The 24,538-nt window shown below is 33.3% G+C and overlaps 1 protein-coding gene across 1 annotated transcript in view; it reads right to left on the reverse strand.

The window, feature by feature from the left end:
* Positions 1 to 24,538, reverse strand: part of LOC137643275 (protein turtle-like) — a 701,767-nt gene that overhangs the window by 604,753 nt on the left and 72,476 nt on the right. The window contains 2 exon segments of the mRNA XM_068376115.1: positions 1,391 to 1,601; positions 1,776 to 2,276. Of these exon segments, the coding sequence (XP_068232216.1) occupies positions 1,391 to 1,550 (160 nt within the window). The 5' untranslated portion in view covers positions 1,551 to 1,601; positions 1,776 to 2,276.

The raw sequence follows: 24,538 nt of genomic DNA on the forward strand, positions 1-24,538 counted from the left end.
ACCATTATCCCTCCAGTATATGAATGTTTCATATTGAAAGTCAATAAATGAGCAAAGGATTAAAGGATATTGTATATCATTTGGAATGATTTCTCAAATGATAAACAGGATACTCAATCATAATGCCAGCTGTCTATTCTTTTGTCCTTTAATTGTTCCCCTAACATCATGTACACTCTGCCACATTCATTTGTAAACCTACGATTCATCTTTCACACTGTTATCCCTGCATTAAGGGGTCGGTTGCCTTATGTGACCTCTCCAGTGCCTTCTATCAAAGGCATCCTCTTCCACCAAACGTCTTCCCTCTAGAGTCTAGAACTCTAGATCATCCTTCACCTTATCTCTACATGTCATTCTCTGCCTCCCTCTCGATCTTGGCCACTCCCCCCGTAACAGATTCCTCCCATGCCATCCACAATACCTTCTCACCATCCAACCGCAATATGTGCCTACACCAACTCAGTCAGGATACTCTATCACTTCTGGAATCTTTACTACACCTGCCATTCTTTTTATTTCATCACTTTCCAATCTTTCAAGTAGTGATATCCCCATAATTCACCTCAGTATTCTCATTTCTGTTCTCTCCAGCTTTGCTTCTTCTTTTCGTCTTGGAGCCCACGTTTCTGATACATACATTAATACAGGTCTTATTACTGTGCTATAGATTTTGACTTTTAGCTTGATTACAATTGTCCTATCACATATCAATCCCGCAATCTCCCTCGACGTCTCGTATGTTTCTTGCAGCATTCAAATTTATCTCTTAATTGTTCTCTATGTACAATCCTTCTTAAATTCTCATTTTGTCAACTAAATTTTTGGTGAACTCTACTTGTACCACAATATTATCAAATCCATTTACCATGAATGAAAATATTAGTATCGGTAATCTCATTGCTCTTGAAATAATATCAAACATTTCACACACACATCAACAAAGATTTATCTGGTAAAACAAGTTAATGTCTAATGATATATATATATATATATATATATATATATATATATATATATATATGCAAATATATATATATACATACATATATATATATATATATATAAATATGTATATATATATATAGATAGATAGATAGATAAAATATATATACTCATACATATATATATCAATACATATAAATATTAATATTTCTACTATCATAGATTCATTATCACTGCAGGAAATTAACGTTTAAATTTGAGAAGCTTATATCATAATGGTTAAAAATAATTGGGGGAAAATTTTTTTCAGCACAAAATCCTCTAAAAAAACAAGCAAGAATATATAACAAATGCACATTCTTATTCGAATAATTGAATTTTAATGTAGACATCAATGTTATAAACTTTGGTATAAAATAGTAAAATTCATAAATTCATTACTTACGCTTTAATTCGTAGGCCACTGAGAGTGGGGGACAGAGCGCGACTATAATCAGTACAGTTAACATGGGGAAATAAGGACTCTTGCTTTGTCCGGATGAAGAAAACTTCTTAGGTTTTTTCAAGGCTGTTGCTTTTACAGAATGTTGTCTTCTCCATGTCATCACGCAAAGATCTCGAAACCTGTGTCATCTACTTTCCAGCCCACTGTGATCCTGGAATGTGTTTCCAGTTAGTCTTGTTAATGTTACATTCACTATGTCGGTGCCGATGAAACAGCCATTAAAGCATTTTCTTAAACACCAGATTAAACTGATGGAAAACTGAACAACAAAGTTACGAAATGCAAATAAGTTACACAGGGTATACAAAGACGCTATTATGCTCACGGAAGACGAGGCACTAAGATTAAACGGTGTGGCCGTTGAAGAGATATACTGATGCAGTCCACTGGAACATATCCTGTGATTGAAACGGCTGTTTTCACCTGTCTGATGAGGTAACCCCCTATAGCAGTACGAATATTCTGTCCTTTTTCTGCATATTTCTAAGTATGCATCATTCGACTTTGCGTAGCATTTGCATGTACACAGATGCATTTTGTTCCATGTACTGTACCAGAAAATCATGATCACTTTTCCTGCGAGAAGCATATACGAAATTTAGAAAATATAACCCACTGGTGACCAAAGCCTTTATGACGATTTCCATTTTATCATTATTAGAAAAACATAATTTCAGTTAATGTTCTCCACATGTGTTTTTTTTTTCAATGGGTTTTTTTCTTCCTCAATTATCATCAGCTTATTCCACTCTAGTCCTCAATTCGATGGCTTTTCCGTTCCGAACGGGCCATCTCTGCATTGCTTCTCCGTTATATGTTCAAAAATCTGAAACAAAAAGAGAATACTTATTGAATAACTTTGTGGGTGAATAGTTGATACGTATACATTTATTTGGGAATAATGACTAACTTTTTTCTGCTAACAGCATTGCTGATAGGGGGGGGGGGCCAATAAAATTAAAATCTTAATCATAACATGTGCATTAATCACTGATATTCTGCAATTAAAATCCTACCATAATGTGGAAGTCTTTAAAAGAACATTATAACCTTATTGTATAACAAACAGTCACATCTATGATTCCTTAAAAAAAAAAAAAAAATAAATAAATAAAAAATAAAAAAAAGGGAAAAGAAAAATTTTACTAACTTCACAAATTTATCATTATCTGACATATCATTGGTAATGCATAAATACATAAATTTAACTTTACAAAATGATTTAAAATGATCTCAGAAGGTTTCATCAAATACACATTCAAAATACATCATCCTTGTCACTAACAAAATTGCCTTTACATGCTAAAGATTACCTGAACTTTATAAATGAAAAAAATACAACAAAGCAGTTCTATAATTTTTTTTCAACAGACACGACTGAAGACTTAGCCTTTCTTTGAAACAAAATAGAAATGTCTTAAAATAAAAGAATGTCAGATTTGATTATAGTAAAACTTCAAGAGAGACCATAGAACATTTTACTGCCACTAACATCTAGCCTAGTAAAAAGTCTTTGTCTATAATAACCATTACTAAGTTGAATTAAGTCAAATAAATGTTAATATAAACTTCCCTCTTTTAAATAGAAAACAATATATTCTGTCAAATTATTCATAGCAATTATATAGTATAAATAATTCATGCTTTCATTATATTCAAGAGAGAATATTAGCATCAAATACAACACTTGAATAAAACTAGTATGGAAACTTCTATCTGAAACTATCTGAAGATAAAACATTCAAATTAAGTGGCTAGATTTATTTGTTTTGCATCCCAGGGCAATAAATATGGTTAGGTAAGATCCGAATAGAAAATTTGCCAAATTATCCTGGTAACTTGAAAACTGTTTAATACAAGTGAGTACCCTTTCCTTACTATTGTTAGTGAAAAAACAGTAAAAAACAAACTCTTGACCCTTGAAACTTTCTATCAATAAGATCGAATATCCATAGATAATTTTTTTTGTAGGTGAGGGTTTGACTACGAATATTATTCCACATTTTGGTCACAGCCAGAATAAAGGTTCTAAAACACTGAAGTATTAAGCCTTGCTAGAGGAAAAACAAGACTTTTGGAATGCACAGTATTGAAGGATTTTGTCACCGATTAATATTCACATCAGGGACAAGGATTTTACAAACCTCAAGAATTTTTTTTTTCAACAATTCAAAATGACAGTGAGCTGCTGAACAGGAGAACAATATTCAAAACATAGAAGAATAAAAGGTTTGGGCCTAAATGATTGATTGATTAATTTTGAGTTTTTTTTTTTTTTGGCATCCTGACATCGAAGTTATTGACGCCGATATCGTTTGTTATTAAAAAGAAAAGGAAATTCAATTTAAAACCATAAAAGCGAAGATTTCCTTAGACAATGATTGGAAATAAACTTAGTTATTCAAAAACCTCTATTATTTAGCCGTCTTGTAATCATATCTCAATATATATATATATATATATATATATATATATATATATATATATATATATATATATATATATAATTGATGTATGCACATTTTATGTCGTCATCTGCCACTGTCCAGAGGTTTCATGAATATTGTGTTCGATATCCTAAAGGTCTTGTTTTTTTTTTAATTGCAAAGATTAATATTCACATCAGGGACAAGGATTTTACAAACCTCAAGAATTTTTTTTTTTTCAACAATTCAAAATGACAGTGAGCTGCTGAACAGGAGAACAATATTCAAAACATAGAAGAATAAAAGGTTTGGGCCTAAATGATTGATTGATTAATTTTGAGTTTTTTTTTTTTTTTTTTTGGCATCCTGACATCGAAGTTATTGACGCCGATATCGTTTGTTATTAAAAAGAAAAGGAAATTCAATTTAAAACCATAAAAGCGAAGATTTCCTTAGACAATGATTGGAAATAAACTTAGTTATTCAAAAACCTCTATTATTTAGCCGTCTTGTAATCATATCTCAAAATAGTAATTCCAAACACTGTGGCTAAAAAATGTGGATATAAACAAAGAAAACCTACATCACAATCATGTTTCTTTCTATCTCAAGGTTAAAAACATACCGACCGAAATTATATGCAATACTGTACTATTGTGAATGAAGCTTTGTATATACACAACAGCAATAATTTATCAAGCTGCTGGTCTTGCAATCAGCAAAGATAAACTGCGTAGAATCTGACCATTATTAAACCGTGAGATCAATTACTAATAGGCTGTGGTGCCAACACATAATATACTATATATATATATACATATATATATATATATATATATATATATATATATATATATATATATATGTATATATACACACATATATATATATATACATACATATATATATATGTATATATATATATATATATATATATATATATATATATATATATGTGCGTGTGTGTGTATTATATATGTATATACATATATATATATATATATATATATATATATATATATATATATATATATATATATATCATAAAATTATGAAAATCAACATAATTTCGCGTGCAATAGAAATATATTTTTACCTCAAATTCAGATAGAACTCTAGTCTCTTCCAATGAAAGGCAAGGTAGCTATCAATCAATAAAGATTGACTGCTGCCGTAAAAGTATTTTAATACTTCCAAGGGCAGTAAACCTTGGAAGTGACGCTGGCTAAGGCTGGGGTCACACATTTAAGTATAATGCCACAGTATTGACTCTGATGCTACGGACAGCTGACATATGAAGATTTAGTGGTAGCTGGCAACCGAAGACTAAAACGTTTGAACATACTAAGTAAAAAGTAATTAAAAATGAGTGCGTATGACGTGTCTCAAGGCTGAGGACTTATGAGCCCTTTTAGAGGAGGCATATCCCCTAGATGGCGTAAGAGCCTCTCCCTCTTGAGGCTAATTATAATCCCATACATTAGGTCAGTTTATTTACATGTGATTTGTTTGGGTTTTCTCAAGCAAATAAACAAAGCACAGAATATGTATATTTGCAAAATAAAAATAAAAAAATGAAAAAAAGTAGTTCCTGTTATTGCCTAACTTTAGAATGGTAGGCTTGAAGCCTGAGAAACACGTATCATACCACATATGTAAACAAGAGCAGAAAGGTCATCAAATATTTGAAAGTAAACAAAAAATCTAATAACAATTCATAATGTGATCGTTATGTAATTACTCGTTCTGCAACAAAGGAGTTCATCGTCGGCAGAGTAAACAAATCATACCAATAAAGATTAAATACACAAAAAACGCGATCTCTCTCTCTCTCTCTCTCTCTCTCTCTCTCTCTCTCTCTCTCTCTCTCTCTCTCTCTCTCTCTCTCTCTGAATTAATTCTTATCCACAAAATCACTGAAGGGAAATTTAATTTTACCTTTTGGCTATTCCTCAATCTGGTCACTGATAGAATAAGACTTCCAGAATAATGTGTAGTGTTGAGCCTTATACGAAGGCAAGAATGCCATAATTAACCGTATACCTACGAGGCCTACTACATACAGGATAGTAATCTGGGAAGATCTGAATATAAAGGATGATCAGAATTATGAAATATTTCAAACACCATATATAAAGAACTGAACGACGGTGCCACAGATTAATATTATGATCAAGGATAACAAAAAAAAATAATAGATCTCATGTTTACGTCCAAAAAAATTTGCAAGAGTCAACAGCTGAGGACCAGATAGGAGCACAATTCCCGAAACAAGGTAGAATGAAAGTATGAAAAAAAAAAAAAAATCTTCATGATAGATTGATCACCGAAAATATTAAAAGACTTACTACAGAGCCTATTTTTTGTGTATCTGAAGAAGAGACAATGCTTTTCTTTAAAGTAAATTTTAAAGAGGTTGCATATAGTTAGAGAATCATCATAAATAAAGAGATCTGGATGTCGAGGAGCCACTGTCCTCGACCTGCTTACAATCATATTTTGAGTTTTGTTAGGATTCAACTTCATGACCCACAATTTGCACCATGCACTAATATTAGCTAGATCGCTATCAAGGGATTCAGCAACCCCAGATCTACTGTACATTCATGAGATGGAATCAAGACAAAGAGAGAAGCATCATCTGCATATGCAATGAGCTTGTTTTCTAGGCCAAACCACATATCATGCGTACAGTATATACTGTAAAATGAAAAGTAATAGGCCAAGAACACTATCCTGAGGACCACCAGACATTACATTCCAATACTCACTAAGGTGCCCATAAACAACTAATCTTTGCAATCTATTATTTAAAAAATCAACAATAATGCTGAGAAAATACCCACCTACTCCCAGTTGTTTGAGTTTGAAAACAAGTACCCCAAGATTAACATGGTCAAAAGCAACATTAAAATCAAGGCTGATCATACGAACTCATGACCAAAATCATGAGATTTCTGTTCAGCATTGGAAATATTAAGAAGGGCATCATATGCTCCAAGCCTTTTGCGAAAGCCGAACTACACACTAGGGAATAGATTATAACCTTCGGTATATCTGTTTAGACGTCTTGCCAAAAGACATTTAAAATGTTTAGATAATATGGGAGTTATGGAAATTGGGCGGTATTCAGCAGGGCTAGAGCTACCACAATAGCATTGACCTAATGGATAAGATTATAAATCCTTCAAAAAGTGCAAAAAGAACCTCTTCTAGCTAACTTGCAAAAAATAAAAGATAACTTATGAGCTAAGAAACGAGTGGTATTTATAAAACACAAAGGAAAAATACATTCATAAGCATAAGCATAAGAGAACTTTGTACTCTTCTTGCAGTTAGATCCACTAGTAAGCTACTTCACTTCACTATTCACTTCCCAGTAATGTATAAACTTCTGTAAATTAGTTCTTAATTGATGTGTTTGAAAGTGCAGCTACAGTTGAGTTGCATCAAATTACTGGTATGGGCAAAGCATCGGAGCTCAACAAATTTGTGGTTTCAAATGAAACAGTCTTCAACTAACAACTATAATCTGAACCACATGATAGGAGACTTCATTCATAGAAAGACAAAATTGTATTACCATAAGGACTCGAAAGGATTCAAGAGATGTTTAGCAAGACATAATGGAAAGAAAGGTTCTTGATATGCAATCGGCAAATGAATTATATGTTTGAATGATGCAATGTGCGTAATGGTGTTCGACCTACTGCTCATGGGCCTTATATGTAGTTGCGTGAAGTGACTAATGTGGAAGTTTTTACTGTACAGGGGGTTTATCAATGATTTAACAATAAAAAAAACAATGGGTTCTATAGAGATACAAGCGGTTTTCTCCTAGAGCAAACCAAACACTCCAGGGGGAAACTACTTAATATTAAATATAAATGTACACACACACACACACACACACACACACACATATATATATATATATATATATATATATATATATATATATATATATATATATATATATATATATATATGATGTATGCACATTTTATGTCGTCATCTGCCACTGTCCAGAGGTTTCATGAATATTGTGTTCGATATCCAAAAGGTCTTGGTTTTTTCTAATTATTATCGATATTTTTTTAATGTATATAGACTGGACCTGAGGTTAGATAACAAGAGAAGATACTAAATGTTTGCAAAAAGAACTCCAATAGGAAATTCCACTACTACACCAAGTATCTGGAGGAATAATCTCGTTAATTAACAAAGAGTGCTCCCATACAACAGAATAATAGTATTTCCTTTACCCAAACTCCATCAACCTTATCCAGAATCATTTTGATGGTCCTATTGATAGAGTCATTTACAGAAACGCTCAGCAAATTTGTCAGAAAACTGACACATTTTGGTGTTGCTTTCTTCAAAAAATTGATAAATACGCAAATGAGAGAAGCAAGAAGGAACATAACTTGCCAGTACTTCCTCGAGTACCTTGGCAATGCCATATATAGGCGATGATATCTATATTAAAATGGATATCAAGGAATTGCCAAAATTCTGGGTCTTAACAGTCTCGTACAAATAGTCCTGGACTAAAGAAAACCATTACAAGAAGGAGCTACACTCACTAACTTGTCGTATTTTAATGTATAAACCTTCCTTTCCATCCACATATTAAATACTGCCATATGTAATTACACTGATGATGCTCATATGTAATTAGCGAAAGAGCAGTTTGAATTTGTAAGTTGTTGAATGGAATTGCGCATCGGTTAAGAGTTTTAAAACATTCATATCATTATTATAAAATGAAAGGAGTGTCAAGAGAAAATATAAACATGAACCAAAGGTCATCTTTAAATAATAATGTTAATTAATTCCAGTGAAAAGAATATACCTGCCTTTCCTCTCTCTCTGTATAAATATGTTTTCCAGTATTAAGCAGTTTCTCTAACACAAGAATCGTTGCCTTATTCATCCTTCAGCTGTTGAACCCACAATATTATTCATTGCACACGCCCATACAAAGATCATTTATATATATATATATATATATATATGTGTGTGTGTGTGTGTGTGTGTGTGTGTGGGTGTGTTAAAATAAATAATGATAAAACCTCATATTCAAGAACGTACTTATTAATCAAGTCTAAAATATATCTGCTACATGTTATTGTTATGACTGATGGAACAACGCCGCTTTCCTCCCACTTGAACTGTAAATGTGATATATTCTCCATTCCAAGTTAAATATTAAATAAAAAAGCATATAATGAAAGATTTTTTAAATTCCCCCCTTTCATTCACTTTATACTGATCATTGTGTGTTCATATAGTTAATAAAACGGATTCGTAATGTTAAATTATTGTTGGAGAAGCTCTAAATGTGGACTGATTTAGATCAATGCTCGAAGGCATTCGGCGGCAGATGAATATGTTAGGCGGAGAAGTTAGGTCGAAAGAGGGTCATTGTTATTAAGTTTAGCTCTGGGCTGGTCGGAAAATGAGGGAGAGGGAGAGAGAGAGAGAGAGAGAGGGAGATGTAGATTGATAAGAAAAGTGCTATTAGATTTCAATGAGGAAAAAGTTTTGATTAGTTTTTTGGAAGGAAAAATTAAATTCTGTTTTGAATGTTCAGCCTACGAAGATTCTTATACGCAAAATCATTTCTCAATATTACCTTGGATTTGAATATATTTTAGAATCACTGATACTTTTACGATAAATTCCCTACTCATAGTCATTGTAAATATATTTTGATAAATTCTTTACCCACAATTCGACATTTTTCGCTAGACCGGCCATTTTGACTTTTAAAATATTCATCATAATTGATTAATGGGACTGGCCCAAGTTCAGTACAAAGAGTATAAAACATTGCGTATTTATACATAATTTAAATTTCATCTGCAATGTGAAATTATCGGTGGGGAAGTATTATTGATTCACATCAGTGCTCGAAAGATTTCAAAGGGAGATAAATATATCAGATGGAAAAGTTAGTCGAGAGAAGGTCTTTGTTAATAAGTTTAGGTCGGGAAAGGCCAGTAAATTACAGAGAGAGGGACGAGGGAGAAGAACGAGTAATGGATATAGATAGAAAATGTAATTTTCAAGGAAATAATTTTCGGTAGTTCTTTGAAGAGGAATTGAATCCTATCATGAATGTCCGACGAACAAACAATATTTTATTCAGATTACTCTTGGGGAGTACAGTACATACGGTAGACTAACAAATCTTATAGGATCCTGATAACACAATAAATATTCTATTTCGTATCAATATCTAAGTTTAAGGAAATAACATCACGTCGATTTCGTCCGTCTGGCTATTTCGTATCGCAATCAAGTAACTGGGTAAATATAAATATTCAGACACAGGTGCAACGAAACTCAGCTCGAAAACATCCATTCAAACATTTTAGTTGGACCAGTAAGCAATTTTGTCTTTATTTATTTCTTTCCTTCGTGCCTAGCTATATTTTTGTATTTATTCAATGGCACTTCACAGACAAAAGGTAGGGAAATGGGACTTTCTTACAGCCATCACAATCCAATAACATTCTCAGCCTGAAAGCATTTCCTTTGAAATTGTTTTGTCCAGTCAAATTCCTTATAATAATAACACATAAGAGAGATAGCAATAAAACGTCATATTGAGCGAAGAGTTATATTTTCGTATCACCAATGTTTTTCAATAAAAACAATCCCTTATCCATCATCGCACGTAGCCTACCAACGTACGACTAACTGCTCATTTCCTCCGCCAATGTGTTCACAGAGCATCTGCGACAGAGAATCTTGACTACCTCAATTGAATTCAACTTTGATCATTCCCTTGGAAAGTTGAGTTGATGAGAAAGGGATGAGGCAAATGGACTCGGAGTAACAATATGTTACATTCCGCATTATTCTGTGACGTAAAAGCTCCCTATTGAATCCCAGCTTCATACAAAGGCTGATGTCTTTGTAAATACACCTGAGGAACTGGTATTGATAATGATATCATAGCCATTATCCGAAATGACATTCAGTAGATCAGTCCTATGAATTGTTAGGTATACAGAGAGCTATGAAGATGAAGGGAAATTCCGTCTGTTTACGATGGCTTCACTGTTAGAACAATTTGATAGTTAGTATGAATGGTGTACATAATACCAATTCCTTCAATATGAATAATATATAGATCTCGGTATTATGTGTCGTTCTTTTTATTTCCTGCCTCCCTAAGGACTCATTTCATGACAGATAAAAGATAAGGAGATAAACAATCGCAATAGGCTCAATATTCACTTATATTTATCTAACTCCAGTTAATAATTATCTGACATAAGTTGGGAAAGTTACATAAGCACGAGATATATATATATATATATATATATATATATATATATATATATATATACACTGTATATATATATATATATAATGTATACATACATATACATAAATATATATGCATATACATATATATATATATATATATATATATATATATATATATATATATTTATATATATATACATACATACATATATATATATATATATATATATATATATATAAATATATATATATACATACATATATATATATATAAATATATATACATATATATATATACAATATATAATATATATATATATATATATATATATATATATATATCCCTTTCTGAGTGGCGATACCCTATAGTGGTGAAGCGGTTTGTGTATCGCCATGATCAGCAAAGCTGTACTAGTCAGGGCCACCCATACTAGGTTGGTTTGCTGTGAGCGATCAGACTAAAGTTTCCCACCACCACCAATCCGCAGTGGCCAGCGTGGTGATGAAAACCGGCCAAACCCCCTGACATTTGTCCTGCAATGGACTAGGAATGACTGCATTTGTTGCTATTGTTATGTATGTATGTATGTATGTATATATACATATATATATATATTATATATATATATATATATGTGTGTGTGTGTGTGTGTGTGTGTGTGCGTTTATTACTATAAATAACTCGATAACTATATAGCCTAAGTAGTAATCCTGATAAATGAATATCAGTAAGACAAAACAAATAGAAGTCCAACATAGGATATCCTGAAGGAATTAGGACACGAACCAATATCAACATCATCAATCTTCCATCTATTGTCAAACTTTGATCATCCTCATCTGGCCAGTTCAAGACTATTGTCTGTTTACCCACAGGTGTTTATCCACAGGTGTTGGATAAAAGGATCGTCTGCGATTAATTTCTGTAAAGGCCAGAATGGAAAATCGACGCCCAATTAGGGGATCTTCCTAATTTCTAAATCGTGATAACGAAATGGAAAAAGCTTATGCATATTTGTGTAGTATCAGCTATTTCACCGCACTGTAACCCATGCTTTTGCTAATTTATTTTTATAGCCACTTTAAGCAGTCAAGTGCATTTTAGGGGGCTTGCTTAATAAGCTGGGAAATGTATTATGTTTGTCCAGTTCTTTCGACCTACTTTTTCCTGAGCATATCTTATAATACAGATTCTATAAATCCTCTAATAATGGGTGCTCTATTATCAACATGTTTTGCTAGTTCTTGAACTAAATTCATTTGAAATATTTTCAGCGTCTTCACCCATTGATTTTCACATTTGATTACAATATTTTTCTCCCTAAATAAAACCGCATATGATTATCGTATTGGTGATATCATTTTATGTAGGAAATAAATACAAAATTATGCACACTACATGCTACCACTTGTACCAGGAGGAGAAACACCAGCAATTATTATATTGACAATAGTAAAAGATTTTGAGACCTTTTTGTTATAATCTATATGAAAGTCTTTCGTGTTAAAAATCCTTATCCTACACATTTGAGAAGATCGGCAGTTTTTCTACAAACTAACTTCAATTAGAAAATTCTTTTACTAAGAGAATCTAAAATTTCATCAGTGATACTCTCCATAAAGAATCCCATTATCAATCTCCAATTTATCATCCAAGGCAGTCTGTCACATCAAGGTGTTACATCCCAGCTACTTCCAAAACTTCTGAAAGACTTTTTTGTGATTTATCTCATTTCGCGGTTCTACTTAGAGTTACGGACACAAACTAATAATAAAATATGATATATCTAAGTCTACGTTTCCCCAAAAACAAGGAATTAATAATAGAATATATCTAAATATCGTAGAGAGTCTTGTGATCTAAATATACTGTTTACCTTTTCTATTACACTTCCTTTGGTGTTCTTCTACCTCTCTTCATATGCTGCTGCCCCTCCTCTATCCTTTAAAAAAAATTCTTTTGTTTTCTACTTTTCTACAGAACTTTATTCATACCAAGAGAATATTTGATATCAAGATCTCATCCTATACTGCAGATGAAGAAAAATTAGACCTTTGCAAACAAAATCTTCAACTGCTCCAATTCTAATTTTTCTCCTCTCTAATCCTGAGTCCTCCTCAAATAATTCCTGATCAAAAGATCCTTAATGCTTTTTTCATCTTTCAACTCTAAGGCCCCCTAAAAAAGTAAAATGAGATTTATATGGAGATGAGAAGCTTATCAGGTTACCTCAAAGCTAGCACTGGTCTCAAACTGTTACTAAATTCTAATTCCATGTCCTGAAGTATTGCTTTGATAAATAAGAGAAAAGCAGAACACAGATGTTACACAGAGGTATTACATTTGATAGTTTCTCTCATTACTACCTCCCATAAACTCACCTCACCATTCTTACTTTCATTTTTCAAGTGCAATGCTCATATGAAATAGAACTGATGTGTACGATTAAAGCCATAGCAAGTTTTATATCAATGTATAGCTGTATGTAAAAATACACCAAACACGAAAAAAGTTACTAAGGAAAACAAATCATCTAAGGAAAATGCACTCGTGGCAATATCTTAATATTTCAAAATATTTGTGAACAACAATGTGAAGGCAGTTTTATATTTGATATTTTTCATAACTAGGAAAGCCCGATATACGTTGTTTCATAAATCACATAGTTCTTCGGTTCATTGTTCATTATGTGCTCCAGTAATTGATTCATTATTAGACTGCCTACAGATTACCCTACAAGTTAAAAACCGTCTTGGCATTAAGCCAGCCTAATCTAAAACAACAATATATTCATCTACAGTACTTACATCTTCAATTATATTAGTGAGAAAATCGTAAATTATGTTTATGCCTGTAATTTTATGAAGCGGTAGTAGAATTCAGTATTTTCTTCAAGAAATAATAAAAGAATTTTAATCTCTATAATTGGAAGTAGCGAACAGTAGTGTGCGTATCTGCGTTTGGTGGAGTTTCCCTATTTGCGAGCATCGGTTGTTTGCTCGCAGCAATCTCTACGGCCCGTGGAGTAGAGTTTGTTTACACGAAAAACACTGCCTTCTATGATGCGTTTGCTTTTATCGACCATCCACATTCCATGAGGTTTTGTGTTTGTTTTTCAACACATTACTCATTAAGCCTCTTTAATATTTCATTTTTTCAAATATCTTTTTCTTAAATGAGACATGATTTCAGAGACATTTATAATTTCCAGAGACAAATGAACACTATTAAAACAAAAATATTGTTTTCTTCTCAACATTAGAGTCCACCAACAGCGAATGGATTTAAATGTTTTGACTCAAGACGTATGAATTTGCCAAGTGTAGTGAGACGAATAAGACCCATTGAAATAACTTTCTCTATCTCTCTTTCATTTAGCGTGACTCATTGTTGTCCCAGAGATGTTTCTTTCCAGGTCAATAAGCACAGCTTCTTCCTTGACGTGTTGTTTTTCGTGTGTTTTCCCAACTGTTACGAATCCAACGTCTTGAGGCAAATCTATATCCAGTCGGCCAACATCTACTTTTATCTGGGTCTTGTTGGTGTTGTTATTCCGACTCTCGTCACATAACTATCTGATATTTTTTTTTGGAAATATATGTTACGATTCCCTTCAACTTTTGTGATTTAATATAGTTGAAGTTAAAGTAATTTTAGATCATATTCTTACTTATTAGTAGGGTTTAGTTTTTAGCTTTGTTGGTCTTTCCTTAACCTTTTTGGGTTTCATTTTTATCCCTCTTTTACTTTTTATGAATTTTATTATCACTATCAACCGCTTTTATAGTTTTATCTTTATTCTTCAGTCATCCCTTTGGCAAGGAGGTTTGTTGATTCATATTTTTCATTATAGATGGATTATAGTCAATATTTTTAATTTTTTGTTATGGGAAATTTGTGTTGGACTTTGCTTACCCTTCTTGAAATTATCTGCACTCATCATTTTTCCTTTGTGGGCTTCGCACCCCACCCCCAGCCAAACCCCTTGCCATGGCTCGTTATGTCTTTATGTCTTTCCCTCTGTTTTCTCCCACTATGTTTGTGGTTCCTAATGATTTTTTATCGTTCATTATTCCCCCTTTGTCTATTTTTTCCCTCGTTCCTCAATTTTGTTGGTCGCTGATCTTTAAAGAGGTTGTTAACATTTATTGGCCTTTTATTAAGACTTCGTGCTGCTTTTATTTGTACTTTGATTAATATATTGATACTTTATTTATTTATTTTTGCCCACTTGCCTTTTTTATAGTTTTTGTTATTATCATTATTATCATTACTAAGTAAGCTACAACTCTAACTGGAAAAGCAGGTTGCTACAAGCCCTAAGATTCCAAAAGGAAAAGTAGCCCAGTGAGGAAAGGAAATGAGGAAATGAATTACTATATATGAGAAGAAATGAATAAAAATATAAAATATTCTAAGATCAGTATCAATGTAAAAAATATATCTGTCATATCTAACCTGTTCAACATAAAATCGTTCGCTACAAGTTTGAACTTCTGTATTTCCACTGCTTAAACTGTGAGATTAGGAAAATCATTCTCTAATCTTGTCACCTTTGGAGTGAATCTTCTAGAATACTATCAAGTGTTCAGCTTTATGATGGAGAGGGTAACGGTGTTAAAATCAACTCTATACCTACTACTACACATAGGATGCTATAACGTGGGAAGGTCTGAATGTAAAGAGTAGTCAGAATTCTGAAAAATCTTACACAGCATGCATAAAGAACTAACTGAATGACGGTGCCAAAGATTAATATTAAAATCACGAATAAGAACTTTAATAGGCCGAAAGATTTTCTCTAACAGATTTAGATGAGAATCAGCAGCTGAAGACTAGAAAGGAAAAGAATACTCGAAATAGGGTAGAATGAAATAATTAAACCATTTCTTCAGGATAGATTGATCACCGAAAACCTTAAAAGACTTTCTTGGTAAGTCAATTTTTTGTGTAATTGAACAAACAGGCCGAATGCGTCCCTCTAAGGTAAATCTGCAATCAAGAATTATATGATTTTACACCGAAATCGTATTTTTCATTTTCCATCTTTAGATCTCTTTTTAAGTAATTGTTGTAGATCCTAAATAAATCCCGTTTCTTTGGTTCTATTGTTGATCTTTATTGTTTATTTTCTATGTTGTTACTGGTTTATCTTTATATTGGAGATTTCTTGTTTGATTGATTGATTGATTGATTTTGGATTTTCTGGCATCCTGACATCGAAGTTTCTCTTGCTTGAGGGTACACCCAGGCACACTATTCTATGATTCCTTATTTCCTTTCCTCAATAAGCTGTTTTCCCTGTTGGAGCCCTGGGCTTATAACATCCTACTTTTCCAACAAGGGCTGTAGCTAAGCTAGTAATAATAATAATAATAATAATAATAATAATAATAATAATAATAATAATAATTCTCAAAAAGTATCCAGTCAATTGCCAAGCACCGTTTGGATGAATAGCAATAATGATTTTTACTTGCATTGCGTTATATTAACATTTTGTTTTGTGTGTATCCTGTTAGGGTACTATCAGCATTCTTTTTCAAATGTCAAAGAATTTTTGACTAAACGTTATTTGACCGTTTGAAAGTGTTGATTGTCAATTTCATACTATATTTCCGCGGGTTTTGTTGTTACTCTTTACTAGCATCTTTTTCAATTTGTTACAAATATTTAATATCCATATTGATCTTTACTTGCACTTTCTTGGGGTCACAATTAAGCTGTTTACAAAAATAAAAAAAGTGTCGCTATTTACGAACAAAACAACTTTCACTTCAGTAACGAATAACTAAGATTACGCTAATCAGAAAATCACTGAATAGCGTAACAATAAACTAAGCTGTACATATGGTAGCGATAACGTTGTTGGTAAGCCTAAACAACAAATCATACCCACAACAATTCAAGACAATGCTACTGTAGAACATTATTATGGTAGCATTCTCATTTATCAGAGAAACATTATTCATATTATGTTGATACAAATGAATATAAAAAAAAAAAATTAAAACAATTATACCAAACTATTTGGTAAACAAATCATAATCATTGATAGCAATACTATTTAGTAATTATTTAATCATGAAATTACAAATTTGATAGCATAAGAAACGGAGGCAATGCAAAGTAAGTTTAAACATATCTAAATACAGATAACTTACCATGAAAGTATGGTAATTGAATTAAAAGAAACTACAGAATATCAGCAAAAGACTAGAGAAAAACCGATGAAAAATAGAGTTTTAAAGCCAAAAATCGCAAAGTAGGGATTAACAACACTTAATAAAAAGGGAAAATAATTACTAATAAAAATGGTCCAGTAAGAATCAATAACAACAACTATAAAAATGGAAAATAATTGCTAAAAATAAATGAAAAAACTAACGTATCAACAAAACCATTGCAAAATGGGCAAATAAAGATCAAAGAAAAAATCCCACAAAAGGCTAAAATATCAACCACAAAACGGGACAGAAAAAGGGAACTATATCCCTCAAAAATGAAAAAATAAAGATAATTAACAATATACTGCAAAAGGGAAGTATAAAAATTAGCAAAGAACTCGATCAAGAATAAACAATGTACTCTGGTAAATTACAATGTACCTTAAACAAAAGACTAAATATAGATCAAGTGACTTGTGATGAAAGACAAAGAACAGGTGAGGAGTTTATTTTTTCTTTTTCTTTTTTTCTTTGATTAGATGCGCCGCTTTTGAGAAACCAAGGAGATGGCCTTCGATCGTATACTGTAAGGTCTGACAAAAAATGGAGCATTTCCATAATCAATCAATGTTCTTGTTACACTAAGAGCCCTAACAACAAAGAATAAATATTGGAAAACACAGTGGCTCAAAGGATCTTTCTTATACCGTAACAACACACTTTGTCTTCCCTTCTGTTTCACCACGTGCACATATATGATGTGTATATATTTATAAATATATATATATATATATATATATATATATATATATATATATATATATATATATATATATATATGTATACATATATATACATTTATATCTATGTGTATTTATATATTTATATAAATATATACACATTATATATGTGCACGTGGTGAAACAAAGGGGAAGACAAGGTGTGTTGTTACGGTATAAGAAAGATCCTTTGAGCCACTGTGTTTTCCAATATTTATTCTTTGTTGTTAGGGCTCTTAGTGTAACAAGAACATTGATTATCATGTCTGTAATATATATATATATATATATATATATATATATATATATATATATATATATATATATATATATATATATATATATATATATATATATATACATACATATATATATGATATATAGATATATATATATACAGTATATATATATATGTATATTTATAGATAGATATATTATATATATATATATATATATATATATATATATATATATATATATATATATATATATATTGTCCCTAGCCTTGTATATAAAATATGTAGATGTATATGTGTTTTATACAATGAGATCTATGGCCTTTTCAAGAGTACTATGACGGTCATAAATTGTTGTGCGAAACAACTGAACTCTATTATAAGTGACGTGTCTTGAGTCGTATAGTAAGAGTATATTTCCATCAGATTGGAAATTTCCACTAATTTAGTAATTTCAGCTTACTGACAGAGCAACATTGCATTATTTACTCAAAAGGGTGCCAGTACCACGAGAGCGCTCCCAAGAACAATACGGTACTCGTCTGAAGAGTATCTGGCTGTGCAGTGAATTCACGAACCCTTTTATAATAAAGTGAAAAACTTATATTACGATGTCTCATTATCCGTCGACATGGTACATAATTGGTGTCAAGTCAAAGAATACTTATGTTTGTGTCTGCTGTGAGCGAAGTTGTATTTTAACCCGGTAAAATGAAAGTTCAAGATGCCATGGTATACAGGGTTAACACAGCAGACACTGGTACTGCAGGAGATGAAAACGAAGGAGAAGTAAGTTATGGTGATGTGGTTATAGTGATGTCGATGAAGTATATAGACGAGAACAACGAAGACAGGGCTTAGAAAATAGGTTAGATAACCTAGCCGTGTTAATAAACAGAGTATTAGTTGAATGAAAAGAGGAGCAACGCACAGCCACAGCATCTCCGACGTAGATAAACGAAGTTGAAATGGACACAAGTGAAAGGACACATGCACAGCCGACTGAAGATAGTCAAAATGCCGTAGTTCGAAAATTGCCAGAACTCCTTGCAAGTGTTAGGCCTTTTGATGATCAACAGCCTGATGAAGGGTTTCAATCGATAAAAGTGTTTTTGAGAAACTTTAAAGTAGCTACATATGGGTGATCAGAAAGCGAAAAAGCAATACAAGTAATTAGATTGCTTAAATATGCTCCGGAAATAGAAGTAATGTGTTGGCTACAAGACAGTTTAAGATGTTATACTGAAATAAAAACGACATTTAACCGAGAAATAAGCATTACCCGATGCAAGAAAAGGTGATATGAAAGAAAATTATCACCCAAAAAAATCAAAGGGCGAGTCAGTTCTCAGTTTTTGCAACGTGTATTTTTCGAGATTGTGATTTGTTTGTTACATGGAGTGCCAATCTCCCAGAAGGTGTTAATAATGCAATTGCCCATAAGCAAATTCGCAGATTATTAAACCTGTATCTATGTGGTTATTTGTTCGTTGACAATCGCTCGTTACCAGATGTAATGATGGCAATAAATAACATTCTAGACAGTTTGCCCGAAGAAAAAATGAGAAAGAGTTACCCCCCAGAACATATGTAATGAGCAGCAGCCACTGACCCCCAAACCGGGGGAGGGGAGAACAAAGTCAGTAGGTGAGAAGTCTTCAGATGTTGGCAGTGTGGGGGAGAGGGGTACCAACAAGTGGAGTGCCTGTACCAAGGATCTCCCCTCTGTTACACTTGTCAAGCCTACGGTCATCTATCTCGAGAGTGCCCGACATAAAAGCCGAGAGCGGGTGGGCTGTGGCATACCAACCCCCGCCTAATATCCGAGAAAAAGGAGGCATAGGATGGGGGAAACAAGGGAGAACGTGAACCCGCCCCCACCCCCGGCATGACAGCAACAGCGACATCCAACGAGAAAGTGGGTACAATGGAGCAGGGCCCAACATGCATGTAAACATTGGCGCCTCCCTCGATACCCCCAACCTAACCCCCACAGCACTAGAGACAGGATCAGGGGGCGACACTATTTCCAGCGAGATCGTTAGCCCGTATTGCCCATATCGGGATCCTAATTGGCGGCTCGGAATTTTAGCAATCAGGATTGACCCACCTGATAAGTCCATTTGAGCACTGATTGACAGAGGAGCCAGTGTTTCGCTTCTTGAACAAGGAAGCTCCTCAAACCCATCATCCTCGACACGCCAGGAGAAAGTAAACTTCAGGCAAAATATACGATTGTCAACTTTAAGGTGGGATCTGTGAAGATTACACATGATTTTTTTATCTTGGCCACCTTGGGAATTCCAGGAATCAAGGCTATACTTGGTCTTGACTTCCTTATGAATAATAAAATATACATTTGCAGGGAAAAAGATAAGATTAACAGTAATGGCAGGAGGGTGCATACTACAGATAGAAAGTCATGAGAGAGTAAGTGCTTGTACGGGAAGGGAGAGACAATACGTTTCATGTATAGCTGTTACTTTACCTACTTGTCTCCCCATTCCCCAGATGCTCACGAGCATTTCAGTGACCCCCTTTCAGCCTCTCCCATAGGGAACCAAGGTCGTTGTTAAACCCCATGAAAATTGGGCACAGGTAGTCTTAGAGGGCTTTCCAGAAATAAAATAGAACAAAGGCGATATTATTTGTTAATATGACAAATAAGAGAGTTGTGTTAGAAAGTGGTTCTATGTGTGAATTGGAGTTATGTGAAATTAGTGATAACGGGGTCTTGGCAGCCCCATATCCAGCCCGCAATGACGAACACACTCAGAACTTGATTAGGCATGCACGAAAACTATGTCCGCCAGAATATCAACCTGTAATTAGTAACAATGCTAATAGCTATCTGATGTAAATGCAATTGGAGACGAGCCACACGTGAGGATTGATCGATTTCCCTAAAGCATTGAAACGGGTCAGGCGGAGCTGATCAGGTCAAGGCCTTAAAAGTTACCTATTCATTTCCATGGACGGATAGAAAGGGATTTTAGTAAATTAAGGGAACAAGGGATTATCAAGGAGAGCAAATCCCCTTGGGCTTCTCCAATTGTAGTAGTTAAGAAAAAGGATAGCTCAGTAAGATTGTGTGTTGATTATAGAAGTTGAATGCAGTCACTAAGGACAATGCATTTCCATTGCCCTCAATCGGAGAATATAAGTATTTTACAACTATTGACTTAAAATCTGAATACTACGAAATACCCATTCAGTAAGACAGTAAATGCAAAACGGCATTTATAGCAAACGATCACCTATTTCCGTTTAATTTTCTTCCTTTCGAAGTTAGAAATTTTTCTAGAATAATGATGGCAGTGTGGTTTTCCTTAATTGGCCATAATGTTCTTGTTTATCTAGACGATATCATAATTACAGGGAAAACACCCGAAGAACATAATAACAATATTCACTGTAACTTTGAACCTATGAAGTTCCACCAATTCAACTGCCCGATTGAAAAATCATTACACAATCTGGTCATAGCTGAAACAAAACTTCGAGAATACTGTGCAGTATTGAGCCTTATGATGGAGAATACATGACAGTTAGAATTAACTGCATACCTAGTATTAAGTGCCAGATGGTACTGCCTGAGAAGATGTGAATGTAAAAGATGGTCAGAAATATGGAAAATCTTATGCATAAACGACGATGTCAGAGATTAATATCTAAACCAGGAATCGTAAATTCAATAGACCTTAACTTGTTTTCCAATAAATTAAGATGAGAGAGAGAGAGAGAGAGAGAGAGAGAGAGAGAGAGAGAGAGAGAGAGAGAGAGAGAGAGAGAGAGAGAGCAATACTCGAAACATGGCAGGATGAAATAATTAAAACACTTCTCCAGAATAGTTTGGTCACCGAAAATCTTACAAGACTTTCTCAATGGGTAAATCTTTTGTGCAATTAAAGAAGAAACAGACCGAATGTGTTTCTCAAAAGTTTTCTGTAAAGAATCACACCTAACACTAAAAATAGTTGTATGGAGTTAAAGAGACATTACCAATGCTGAGATCTGGATGTTGAGGAGCCATTGCCCTCGGCCTACTCACAATCATACAGTGAGTTTTGTTAGGGTTCAGCTTCATGCTCCATAATTTGTAACATGCGCTAATTTTAGCTAGATCTCTATTGAGGGATTCAGAAACCACAGATGTAATTGATGCAAAGAGAATCATCATCTGCATTTGCAACGAGCTTGTTTTCTGAATTTCACAATAAATCATGTGTATATAGTATAAGAAGTAACTGGCCTAGAACATTACCCTAAGGGACACCAGATATCACATTTCTATACTCACTATGGTGCCTATTAACAAAAACTCTTTGCAAGGGATGAATGTTGTTTTTCTTTAGTCACCCCATATCAGGGGAAACAGCTTCATCTGAATATATGTATATACACATAGTATATATATATATATATATATATATATATATATATATATATATACATACATATATATATATGCGTGTATATATATATATATATATATATATATATATATATATATATATATATATATATATATATATATATACTGTATATATATATACATATATATATACCATGTGTATATACATATATTTAGATGAAGCTGTTTCCCCAGATACGGGGTGACTAAAGAAAAACAACATTCATCCCTTAACTGCTAAATCATGAATGAACCAGATGCCATATAAAATTTCCAAAACATTAGCCTAGTCACTTCAAACGACTACACAAAAGGCTCATCAGTGTAGCGTCGAAAAGATCCTCACCTCCAAACACATGTTATTCCCTATATCTTGCAAGTACTCTTACCACTTCGTGGATATCAATGCGTTTCCTTTTTAATACGTCATCTATTCCATCAATACTACCCCTCTAGGCCTTACAATCGTCCTTGCACTTTTTAATTACACATTCGTTTGCCCTACATATTATCCACCACACGTTCCAATTCTCTTTGCTGCCTTAAAACATTTTGAATCACATAATACACTAATCTTTTTACCAAGTTTACGTATATCAACATTTTACACCCTATCAATTTTTCACTAATATATTAGGTATACACACACACACACATATATATATACATATATATATATATATATATATATATATATATATATATATATATATATATATATCTTAATGAAAGATTGAAAAAAGCAAATCAGACAATGGTTAAGTCAAGTAAAATTTGGAAATCAAATAGCCTGAAATTGCATATAAAAATCAGGCTATATATCAGTTTAGTGAGATCAGTGTTCCTGTATAGACATGAGTCATGGTATGACAATGAAACAACATCCAACAGATTTTGTAGATTTGAGAACAAAGCCCTCAAAATAATATTGGGAGTTAAATGGCAGGACAGGATTAGAAATGAAGCTATAAAAGAGATTACTCAAGTGCCATAATGTGGATGAGATCATGGTGAAGGGTATATGGAGATGGTTTGGGGATGTTCTTCGTGCTCCCCAAGAGATATTAGTTCACCAAACTTTTAACTGACCTCCGTCGCAATCCAAAGGGCCTCCTCCTCCTCCTCCTCCTCCTCATCATCATCATCATCATCATCTTTATTATTATTATTATTATTATTATCACTTGGTAAGCTACAACCCTAGTTAGAAAAGCGGGACGCAATAAGCCTAAGGGCTCCAACAGGGAAAATAGCCCAACCAGGAAAGGACATAAGTAAATAAATAAATTACGAGAGAAGTAATGAACTCGTTAAGAGAGTCATTGGATCCCTTGACTGGCCAGACAGTACAACATTGGATCAATCTCACTGGTTACGGCCTATTTTTCGTTGCGCCAAACGATTCTTCTAGCGCTTGAAGGGTTAACTACTGGGTGGTTCAGTGGTTACTTCCCTCTTGGTAAGGGTAGAAGAGACTCTTTAGCTATGGTAAGAAGCTCTGCAAAATCAAACCATTGTTCTCTATAAAAACAAGAGGAAGAGAAACAAGATAGAAAAAGTGTGCCAGAGTGTATCCTCTACCCAGAAAACTCTAACCCAAGACAGTGGAAGACCATGGTGCAGAGGTTATGGCACTATCCAAGACTAGAGAACAATGGTTCGATTTTGGAGTGTCCTTCTCTTAGAAGAGCTGCTTACCAAAGCTAAAGAGTCTCTTCTACCCTTACCAAGAGGAAAGTAGCCACTGAACAATTACATTGCAGTAGTTAACTCTTTGAGCG

Source organism: Palaemon carinicauda, chromosome 6 (genome assembly GCF_036898095.1).
Source record: "Palaemon carinicauda isolate YSFRI2023 chromosome 6, ASM3689809v2, whole genome shotgun sequence".
Lineage (NCBI taxonomy): Eukaryota > Metazoa > Arthropoda > Malacostraca > Decapoda > Palaemonidae > Palaemon > Palaemon carinicauda.